Source organism: Aspergillus viridinutans, assembly GCF_018404265.1.
Source record: "Aspergillus viridinutans IFM 47045 DNA, scaffold_5, whole genome shotgun sequence".
Taxonomy (NCBI): Eukaryota; Fungi; Ascomycota; class Eurotiomycetes; order Eurotiales; family Aspergillaceae; genus Aspergillus; species Aspergillus viridinutans.
The window spans coordinates 1,337,432-1,348,849 of NW_025091221.1; the positions used below are offsets into that span (position 1 = coordinate 1,337,432).

The 11,418-nt window shown below is 50.2% G+C and overlaps 2 protein-coding genes across 2 annotated transcripts; one reads left to right on the plus strand and one right to left on the minus strand.

Moving 5' to 3' along the window:
* Window positions 1–4,754: 4,754 nt before the first annotated feature.
* On the plus strand, window positions 4,755–5,771 carry Aspvir_007385 (3-demethylubiquinone-9 3-methyltransferase; the record flags this gene model as incomplete). Its single annotated transcript, XM_043270567.1, has 1 exon — window positions 4,755–5,771. The coding sequence occupies one exon, from the start codon at window positions 4,755–4,757 to the stop codon at window positions 5,769–5,771; it is 1,017 nt and encodes a 338-aa protein (XP_043126502.1).
* A 464-nt stretch (window positions 5,772–6,235) lies between these two features.
* Aspvir_007386 (putative RING and UBP finger domain protein) lies at window positions 6,236–8,473 on the minus strand (the record flags this gene model as incomplete). Its single annotated transcript, XM_043270568.1, has 3 exons — window positions 6,236–7,462; window positions 7,519–8,195; window positions 8,263–8,473. 3 exons carry the CDS (start codon window positions 8,471–8,473, stop codon window positions 6,236–6,238), a joined length of 2,115 nt encoding a protein of 704 aa, XP_043126503.1.
* Window positions 8,474–11,418: the final 2,945 nt, after the last annotated feature.

Below are 11,418 nucleotides of genomic sequence, written 5' to 3' on the forward strand. Positions count from 1 at the left end.
ATGATGATGATGATGATAGTGGTACCAAGCAACAGCAATAATAAAGAGACGACTACCGGAGATCGAGTACCTACTTAAGTTATGATGGAAGGCTTCCAGAAACACGTTCTTCCACCATACTACTACCGTACGGCTTTTTTAATTTATTATTTAACAATTTAATCTAGTCCATTGACTTTTTAATTGCGCTGATTATTATTAGCAAGTATTCAGCGCGTTTTATTTCAGTAACAAATCATTAATTTCATCGGTTATTATTATTATTTATTAGTTTACTGACATACTACTGGTTCAGGACTGACCAGCCTAATTGCCTTAGTCTACGGACACTACTACTGGTATCAGCACGTTTCCTCTAGAACGCCGCCCCCAAGAGGCCTAAGTGGCTCCCGTTGAACTTGAACTGTTTGAACTTTGAACAGGCCCCCCGAAAGGAAGCTGGCGGCAGCAGAAGGTCACCATCATTTTCCCTCGGCTCCACAACGTGGCCTTCCCCGTCCCCTTGGCCGTGCGAGATTCGGCTCTGGTGGTGGAGACCGTATTCAGACTGGTGCCGATCTGTACGACGAGTAAGGAATAACGAGCGATGTGTGAAGATTATTGAAGACGATACACAAGACGATCCCTGGTGTCTTCTCTGGCACTCCTGTGATGCCTCAAGATTTCAATCTCGTGGCTCATTAATTACTCCGTGGATGAGTGTTTCTCCATCCCTCCTAGTTTATCAAATCTCCTATCGAGACTCCTCATAAGGTCAGGGATGGAACTTCAAGGTTCATGACGCAACAGGGCCGGCGCTCACGGTTATGATTTCTTTTTGATTCAGAAACCGAGACGAACCAGTGCATGGTCATGGCCCCCTGAGAAGCTTACTGGCTACCCCAGAATCTCTTAAGAGCATCCATCATTCTGCAAGGCTGACCTGCAGAGAGAAAAAGGAGAAATCAATGGCAAGCGGGTGGATAATACGCCATATACGATCACTATTTTGGGACTTGCGAGACACTTTCCGGCCCCGTTATTATGCCCCTGCTGCAAGACTGCTCGCCATCGTGCGACACATGGAACCTTACAAGTGCAGACGTACTAGTTTACTACCAGCAATGAGTGAGGATCAATTACACAAGGCTGACGAAATGTCCTGATATTCAGTAGACTAAGAAAAATAGGGACAATGCTCATTTTGTTAACAGGGAGGCCCTTGCTCAAACTTCATGACTTCTGACTTGGCGAGTGAGCGATCAGCAACGAGCATTGTCTTCATAGGACGGCGTGAGGGAGTAACCCCAGTCGAAGGCTCCAAGGGTCACAGAATCACCATTGTTTAACCCCTTCGGCGAAAATTATAATTGCGCATGGCGTCAGATTAGCGAACAGCAACGGTGGGAAAGTTAATTTCCTTCTAGAAAGTTTCGAATTGTGGATGGTGGGCACAGGGCACTAATTGGGTAACAATGCAATGCTATGTCTCTAGGCCCCCGGAGTGATACTGAGTACTCCGTGGTATGTATCTACTCCATGGCTGGCTGACAAGCCTTTGCTTTTGGGATAGCAGTCTGTTATGCGGATTTACCGCCGCGGTCCATTTACTGATCAGTCTGCATGTCACGTTGGACTGCATGCTGACTGGGGCATCACAGACTTCACCAACTTCAGCATGAAGCCGGGGACTTCATCCACGGAGTCGATGACATGGAATGTGTGGGCTCATACACGAAGGGAGCAGTGTGGGCTAGTTTCGCCTAGTCCTGTTACTAACTCACTACTCACTAGTCGCCTAGTGCAGGCTGGAGATACTAAATCCAGACTATGTGTCTTAGTTGCATGGACCATCCGTATCGACGGTACAATAATAATAATGTTAATGCCTTGGTCATTCTCCCCTGATCAGGACTGATGATTGGTGAACTGTCCAAATTGACTACTCCACTATCACATCAACTTCAGAGCCTACTTTAGTACGGAGACCACAGAGTACTTGACTTCAGTGCTTCATAGGACTAAAGGAGTCAGGAGTCAGGACACACAGGGGCCACGCGGTTAAACGCCAAGACCAGTGCGGCCTTCTGAAATCCTTCTAGAAGGAATTCAGGGACGCAATGGAAGCCTTGTTCTCTATCCATCTCTGTTCTGATTCCTTCATTTCTGCATCCATCACAGCCACCTGCAATCCTGCGAGTAAGGTTCTAGGGGGTCTGAACGTCAATTCTCAAGCACTACAGAACTACTGACCACTCTCTTTCGTATACTTCCCCTAATCATCACAGCGCAATTTGAGTGCTGCGGAAGTCTGTGGTGGTGAATCTCGATCAACATACTATCAGCCCCATGACGCGGATCGTTTTTCCCTCTTCCTGTCGTCTTGCCTTGTAGGGAATAGAACCATCTTTGGCTCGTCTGATCGTCAGCAGCGATTCAGTTTATACTTTATACTGTACAGGTTATTCGGAGCCGAAAGGAGCCGGGAAGTCTATTGTTGACAATTTGACACCCCATGATCAGTGATCTCATTCATTAGGTTCAGGATTCCGCTATTATTATTGCCTGCTTCTCGATATCTGAATACCACCGATGGAAAGTCACTCCAAGGATTCTCATTGGACAAATTGCTTAGTCCATCAACGCCTCGATGTTTGAGATGGTTTCAGGTTCCCAACTCTCGAGCCGTGCCTCTGCGTAGGGATCCGTAGCCTACTGCCAGAACAAGGCTGCGAAGATAGGGGAGAACCCACCCGCTTGTGGTGGCTGATACACGCACTAAAATGATTAAAATGGGTCTGTGTGTTTCTCTACTACTAGTAATTTATAAGAATATCATATCATAATATGGATCACCATGAGACATGCTATCACGCTAGACATAAATTCTCAAGCCACTCCTGTACTAGTACCGACTGCGTAATGTTCTAGAAAACTTCCATGAGTGGGGTCGTCTGTATCCCCCTTTCTGCCTGCTGTTGTTATTTCTTACATCCTCGTCACTCTGCTGTTCTGAGGGACAGGTACTCATGAGCTGTTGTACTACTTTTTTGTACACTGATAGATTGTACAATCATCCAGCCTTGACCGTCATTGCAGGTCTGCAAGCATATACGCTGTTCAAGTTCATAGATGCAGTACTCCGTAGCAACACAACACACCACAGCACAACATACAAGTACAACAGCGTGATACAGCAGAAGTAATCATGTAGCTTTCCAACCAACCTGCACTGGACGCAATTGCGGCAAGCCACACCGGGCATCCTGCGATTCTCCCTCCATCGTCCAACCGGCGAAGGTTGCCAGATTGAGAGCACCCAATACGATTAGAACGTTTGCTCAGTAACAAACGGCACAGGGGGAAAGGGAAGGTGGACGAGATCAGGTACCTAGATACTCCCTCGTCAACAGTCAGCACTGCTTGGTAGATAGTCCGTGGAATAGGAGAACTGCTATCCATAGTTCATACTCCGTACTCGTGGGTGATACCATCCCTAAATCAACAAGCGAACCCACCTATCACTCAACTTAGTCGCACAGTCGGCCTTTTCCTACGACAGACTTGGTTAGTAGGTGGATAGGACGAGTCGTTCCCTCGTCTCCATAAACCATACTACTCATCCAGATTCCAGAGGATATTATTAAATCAAAAAGGGAATACTTCTGGAAGACGCGTAGAATTTTTCTGTCTCCCAGAGGGATCCACCAGCTGCACCGCAAATCAAGAACGTTCTGGCGTAGTTCCTTTTTGGGATTACGATGATGTCCATTGCCGCGATCTGTCTCACTCTTGAGTCTTGACTACTAGTCTAGTCTTGCCCCTTTTTTTTTATTCTGTAGTCTGCATGTCTTTTGTGGCCTTGGCTTGGATGTACTTTTGTCATGGACTTGTCGATCGTACCAGAAGTCTCTATGAGCATGATGCCAGGTCGACTGGACCGCCCGGTTTCCGAGCTGTAAGAGATACACTGAGAGAGTGTAGCCCCACTCGCATTTCATGTCCTTCACGGAATCTATAGATGTTATTACGATATTGTTGGCTTTGTATGTGCCATACTGTATACAGGTCCATCTAGGGGAGACATATATTGAAAGTTGGAATATCCACATGGAGCAAAACCCAGCTGAAGTTCACCCTGACAAAGAACCTGAAGGAGTGAACAAATACTTCCAGGCATATAGTCAGCCATAGCTGCCAGCGCTATTTATCATGTTCGAAGGAAGAAATGCAGAGAAGTGACAAGTATATATGTATTTGCGGCTTATGTCCTACTGCTAGTACTCCTGCATATTTGCTTCCGGCTCGACACTCATTAGAAAGAAGCTCTTGCTCGAGATCGCTATCCGAGAAACATCGAATACACAGAGGAAGATGGAAAGAAAATCATCCATGTATAAAAAGTCAGTGTAAGAGCAATCGTCAACTTCAAACCTGGATAGATGTACGGTGCTTGTCAAAGGCTTGGCATGTTTGTTTTCTTTACATTACAACCACCGAATGCTTCATCGTAACAGTAACTGATCTCGATTCTACAGGCTCTATCTACCACAGCAGCGATGGATAAAACCAGCTTGCTATAGGATTGTAAGGAATGCTGAAACCACAATTCAGCTGCAGCGACTCAATGTTTGTGACTCAGATTGCTTCCACAGGCCTCACGCTAACATGTTTGTCCAGACAACCTCGCATCAGCCATAGGCAAGCGCACTTGCAGTGATCCACCGCAGAGAAATATCGAGGCACGTATCGACAAACCCTCGACTTAAATCAAGATGAACTCTCTACGGACAACTTCAGTTCGCTCGCTCGCCCCCCTCCTCCGCCGCCTCGACACTCCCCGCGCTCATTCCACCTCCTCCGTCTCCGCAAATGAACTCTCGCATTTCTCCGCCCTCGCCAGCAGCTGGTGGGATCCCGTCGGCCCCTCGCGCATCCTTCACCTCATGAACCCCCTCCGCCACGACTTCATTGCCTCCTGCCTGGCCGAGTCACTGCCCGCGCCTCATCAGACCACACCCACCACCACTAACACCCTCCGCTACCTCGACGTCGGCTGCGGCGGCGGCATCTTCGCCGAGTCCCTCGCCCGCACAATCCCCATCTCCCCGTCGTCCCCGACAACCCCCACCCGCGCCGGCTCAATCACAGCCATCGACCCCTCCCCAACCCTCATCAAGATCGCGCGCGACCACGCCCGCCTCGACCCAAATGTAGATTCCCACCTCCGCACCGGCCGCTTCAGCTACCAGAACCGCACGCTCGAGGACCTCGTCGCGGATGTCCTCCGCCAAGATACACCGAGCACCAACTCCGTACCCGAGACAGCGACGGAGGCCGAAGCAGACAGGAAATTCGACGTCGTGACCCTCTTCGAGGTCCTCGAGCATGTCGATTCAACCGCGGGTTCCTCGCCCCTGGCATTCCTAACAAACTGCCTGCGACTCGTCAGACCGGGCGGCTGGCTGATCGGGTCGACGATCGCACGCACCCTGCCCTCCTGGCTGGTGAACCAGGTGATCGCCGAGGCGCCGTGGCCGATTGGCGTCGTGCCCCGCGGAACGCATGAATGGAGCAAGTTTGTGAATCCGGATGAGCTGGAGGGGTGGATGCAGGAGGGGTTGATGCGGAGTCTGGATGGGGCTGCGGCGCGTGCGGGCAGTGATGCGCTGCAGGGTATGAAGTGGAAATGTACGGGTGTCATGTATTTCCCTGGCTTGGGGTGGAAGTTGGTTCCGGGGTCGGAGAGTTGGGGCAACTACTTCTGGGCTGTGCGGAAGGGTGGATGCTGAGCTGGAGGTTCTTGTACTGCTACTTGTATATTATGTATAGACCTGGGTTAGATATCAGACATGGCAACGGAAGTACGGCCCTCTCAATGAAGACATTAGACCAAATCAGCTCTTATTCCAGTAATGAGCACTGACTATTCTGCTAGAAAGTGCCTTATATTCTGGTGGAACAAATCGCACCAGGGCGAATCGTCAATGACCTCCAGCGTGTTATGCGCAGGGGTTCTCCTCACTAGTGTAGGTTAGAAGGCAGCAATCCCACCCGCAACGCAAACGAGGAACTGTCCCTTAGAGGGCTTAAGGTACCAGAGGGCAGTGTCATAGAGACCTGACAAGCAACTGGTCTAAATCTCCTCTGCATACCTTCTTGATCAACGGATCAAGGTACTGCGGTGGGAAGGCGACAGAGAAGTTCTCCTCGCAGGTCCTTGATGGACATACAACCATCGCGGCTGATATCTGAACTACTTCTTGCCCTTCCCTCTGCCCTTCCGCTTATTGTTGGCCGGGGGATCCGGAACACTGACAGTCCCTTGCACCACGTCCTCACCTTGCTCCTTGAGCCGTTCCGAGCCGCTGATGAAGAACGTGAGGTCACGATTCTGTTCGGTCAAGTCTGCGTTTGCGGCTTTGAGCTCCGCGACTTCAGTCGTCAAATGTTCGATACGCTCCATAAGGCTCTCGTTCATCGTCTTTTCTTCCCGCCATTCCTTCTCCATCTTGCGCGTCATGGCCTCGAATTTCTCCGCTCGTTTCTCCGCTCGAGCCTTGTCCCGCTCGAGACCGGGGAGGGTCTCTGCGGCCAGTTTATCGTACTGCGCCTGCAGCGCCAGCAGACTGGCAGTCGCCTTTTCGGCCGTTTCTTGCGCCATCGCGGCCGCAGCGGTAGCCTGCGATGCCTTGTCGGCAGCTCGCTCGACGATTTCCTCGAAGTAAGCACGCTGACTTTCCAGCTGGCTTGTGAGGAGGTGTGTGTACTCAACGCTCATGTTCTCCAGCTTCTCGCGGGGCACCGCATCGGTCCAGTCGGGCGGATCAAGTGCGCTATTGTCCGCTGCAGGTAGTTCCACCAGCTTGCCGTCTGTCTTGCTCTGGATGATCCGGTGGACATACGCATCTCCAACATAGCTCCACACACGTTGACTGGCAAGGTCCATTGCAAACGCATGCGAGGTTTCCTTGTAGTGTGCGAAGGCGTGCGCTCCATCATAGCGACCGCAGCCGACATTTCCACAAATGAGGCAAACCCAGAGGTTGATCTCGGAACGACAGACGCTGCACTCTGCCGGCTCATCCCCGTAGACCGCCCCTTGACTGCCCCTGCGGAAATCATCTTGCGTATATCGACACACCGGGCATCCGCTTCCTTTCCACTTCTGTAGACAAGTGCAATGAAAGACATGTTGACACAATATCGTCAACAGCCCCGTCGTTTCATCCATGCGTTCCAAGCAGACAGGGCAGGTGGGTAACTCGATGAGCGCGGGTGTGGGAGGCGCAAGCGGCTTACTCGAGAGGGTGGCAGTGGGTATGGAGTTCGGCTGAACAGAGGTGGATATGGCCGTCCGCTGGGGGCTTGTCGCAACATGCGAAGCAGAAGGTGCGCTCTGCTGGGAAGCTGAGACATCAGAGTCGGAATTGACGGCTTGAATCTCAACTGTCTTCACAAAAACGACATGGCACGTTTCCGGCTATCGAGTGAATCAGCATGCGAGACTGAACCAAGCACTAAGCCGACGACACTCACCTCCATGCTATTGAAGACTTTACCGTTCCACTCCTTCTGCCACTCCTTCGCCTTCTTCCCGCTCCGAAACTTCATCAGAACCATATACCGATTCGCCCTCGCCGTCCTGATCATTCGGAAATGGCTCACTTCATCCATTGTCGCCTCGCCCACGAAACCCAGAAAGTCAGAAGGGGACATGTAAGACGGCACCGCAAGTATACACAGAGTCGTACAATCCTCATCCTGGCGCAGAGAAGGTGAGTGGCCCTTGGCCGGTGCATCCTGGCGCCCACCGAGCTGATCATACGGCTGTCTGGCCGCCGCCGCCGATCCTTTCAGTTCCAGGGGGTAATCCTCGCCGACGAGGAACGGCGTCTCCTCTGCATCTCGGTAAAGGTGCACAATACCCCAGATACTCTCCGACGTCTGCTGGTCAAGTGGTATGTATTTCCCCTTGGTGCGTAGCCCGCCGAGAATATCGGTGCCGATCCCGGTCGCAACCGGGTTGTCCTTGACGTCTCGCTTGCCAATCCGTTTTGAAGCCGTTGCGCTTTCGTGTTCCGCGGGTACCATATCAACGCATTCGATTGATATCTTGTCTAGTCTGAGATCGTTCTCAAAGTCGCTCGCACTCGTGGGTGATTCCGTGTAGAGGTGGGGTACAGTAAGATGCGTGGCTGCTGTCGCGCTCGCCGCTGGATTTAGCGTTAGAGCTGCATGATGCATTTCAGAGTTCTGCAAATTCTAGACTATGAGACGTACATTGAGAAGAAGTAGTTTGAGACTGGTAGCTGTTATAAATTGTTGATATCGACTGTCGCGCCCGCTTCTGAAACGGGAACAGAGCTTCACATGCGGAGTCAAATGATAGAGACGTAGGTGATCGATGGTCGACACTCTGAGAGGCGACTCCAAGACCGGACTGAGGATGAGCAAACAGTTCAATAGCCAAATGATAAAAGTAGGAGGGCATCCCGACCGATGCTCATTCACATTGCTGAGTTGCTCATACCATTGCAGCTTGATTAATTACCTCAGTCTCCAGGATATATTGTTGCTTATCACTCCGCTTTTGGTTCCTTGGTCGGCGCCGAAGTCACGTGCGTTGTGGCGAAGAGCATTGACAAGGAACTCCTCCGTACTCACCAGATCACACGACGGAATAAGAGAATGGAGTTGCCGAAGGATCATTTGTCAACTTCTACAAGCATCTACAAGTTTGCCTGAACTGAGTGTTACCAGAGATATCAACTGGTCCATTGGTTCTTAAATAGAGTATGTGATGCGCCGTAATCGAGGCGATAAGAAAAGAAAGGTATGCCCAGCGTAGCCTTATCAATAGAAACCATAAGCCATCCAAACGCCATGCAGGCCATTCAAGCCGTAAAATGTCGTCAAATCAGTGAAAGAAAGCCTTCTCTCATTTAACATCCACCGCGCAGACGCAGGACCAGGTGAAGCGTGCTCTCCTTCTGAATGTTGTAATCGGAGAGGGTCCTCCCATCTTCCAACTGCTTACCAGCGAAGATGAGACGCTGCTGGTCTGGGGGAATGCCCTCCTTGTCTTGGATCTTGCTCTTCACGTTGTCGATTGTGTCAGACGACTCGACTTCCAGTGTAATGGTCTTTCCGGTGAGTGTCTTGACGAAGATCTGCATACCACCACGCAGACGGAGGACAAGATGCAGTGTGGATTCCTTTTGAATGTTGTAATCAGACAAGGTACGGCCATCTTCAAGTTGCTTTCCAGCAAAGATGAGACGCTGCTGGTCTGGGGGAATGCCCTCCTTATCCTGAATCTTGCTCTTGACATTGTCGATGGTGTCTGAAGACTCGACTTCTAATGTGATAGTCTTTCCGGTGAGAGTCTTCACGAAAATCTGCATACCACCACGCAGACGAAGGACCAGGTGAAGAGTTGATTCCTTCTGAATGTTGTAGTCGGACAAAGTGCGGCCGTCTTCCAGCTGCTTACCAGCGAAAATCAGGCGCTGCTGGTCGGGAGGGATACCCTCCTTGTCCTGGATCTTCGACTTAACATTATCAATGGTATCGCTGGATTCCACCTCGAGGGTGATGGTCTTGCCAGTGAGGGTCTTGACGACTGTTGTGAATGAGTCAGCGAGCGATCCTAAAATGTGGCCACCAGGGTGGCGAAATTCGGGAGACGGCAAAGTAACTTACAGATTTGCATGCCACCACGAAGACGGAGAACCAGGTGCAGGGTAGATTCCTTCTGAATGTTATAGTCGGAGAGAGTGCGGCCATCCTCGAGCTGCTTGCCAGCGAAAATCAAGCGCTGCTGGTCAGGAGGGATGCCCTCCTTATCCTGAATCTTCGACTTGACATTGTCAATAGTGTCGCTGGACTCGACCTCCAAGGTGATGGTCTTGCCCGTGAGAGTCTTGACGAAGATCTGCATGGTGAAGACGATGTGAGGAGTGTTTCAGTCTGTTCGTTAAAAGGATGTTGATGGAGTATTCAACAGTAGGAGGAAGATAGTAAGGAAATAGTGGAATACCACAGAGGGAGAGAGATAAAGGGAAGATGATGAAATGATGAAAGAGCAGGCCGAGAGATGGAAGGAGGAGAGGTTTAAGTACTCATAAGGTGAGGGGAGGAGGCGGAGGCGAAGCGCCTTAGTCAGGCCAGGCCAGGACCAGAAACGGCGAGAGTGAATCAGCGATGAGATAGGTCGGATAACGTGACGCAAGGAAAGTTTGAAAGAAGGGAGCGGCAGGAACACTTTTCTGGCACCGCCTGGCGCTTTCCCTGGGTTCTGTTCTTCTGGCCATTCATAGCCTGCGCCTGGCCAAACTCTTTATAGATACCTGGGGGAAACTGCTAGAAAACTGCCTTTCCGGTCGACGCTCGGCCCGATGACTCAAAAGGCGCCTGAAGTACCTTGTATCATTGTTAAGGTAGGTAGTAGTTGAGTAATAATAATGGTTCTCTCTTGATGACAAAGGAGCTTATTTTACGACCTCCTAAGGTACTCTGAAGTGAGGATATGTCGATACGGAGTCCAACGGGCGGAGGTTCATCAACTCCTTAACCTTTGCCCCTATTCAAAACTTTTCAATCTCTTTTCCTGAAAAGTCCCGTTATCCGCAAAACCTCGCGACTAGACATATCACTACTTTCAGTCTATCACTAGTCCGGACGGAAAGATGTTTCCTACAGTCTGTCTCCGTTCACACCCGCCACTGACGCCACTGGTTTGTGTCTCACACCATCTCGACGCCCAAGATCCGAATAGCCTTTCCCAGACTCAGAGAAAATTTCTTCTTCCGAAATATCTAGCTTTGATCCAGCCATGATTTCCTTGATACTGTTAATTATCACATTTAGCCGCCGGATTTTCTGTGCTACTTCAATTCTCAGTTTCTCACTGCGTCATACACCGATGACGTGCCTTATCAGCCGGAGAGGGGTGGAAAGCGGACACCTCAGCTGATAGTGTGTTTCTAAAGACGGCCGCCCCAGGCTACCGCAAATGGTAATGCGGGAGAGCCATCAGGCGTCATGTGATCTTCGCTTTCGGTAGAACCTCTGAGGCCTTTAGGCCTTAGGCAATACGTAATTAAAAGCAGCTGTATCCTCTAGTATGCGGCATTGTTCACAGAATACTGTTTGAATGACCCTCGACCTAGTGGTACATAATGACAATTCCAATGCTGTTTGAGAAGACGGCTCTACAATCATCAAACCCGGAGTCTATTCGAGCAAAGAGGGAAAGCCCCAACTGGTGAACATACAATATTCATGGATTGCAAACTGCCTTGGTATCCAGCGAAGTTCAATCGGAGAGTAAACAATGCTTAGCTCCTAGTTTTTTCGTGGAGCGATTATAATGCCCCTCATAGTTAAAACACAATAATGAAAACAAAACTCGCTAATGAAAAGGAAGATGCAACA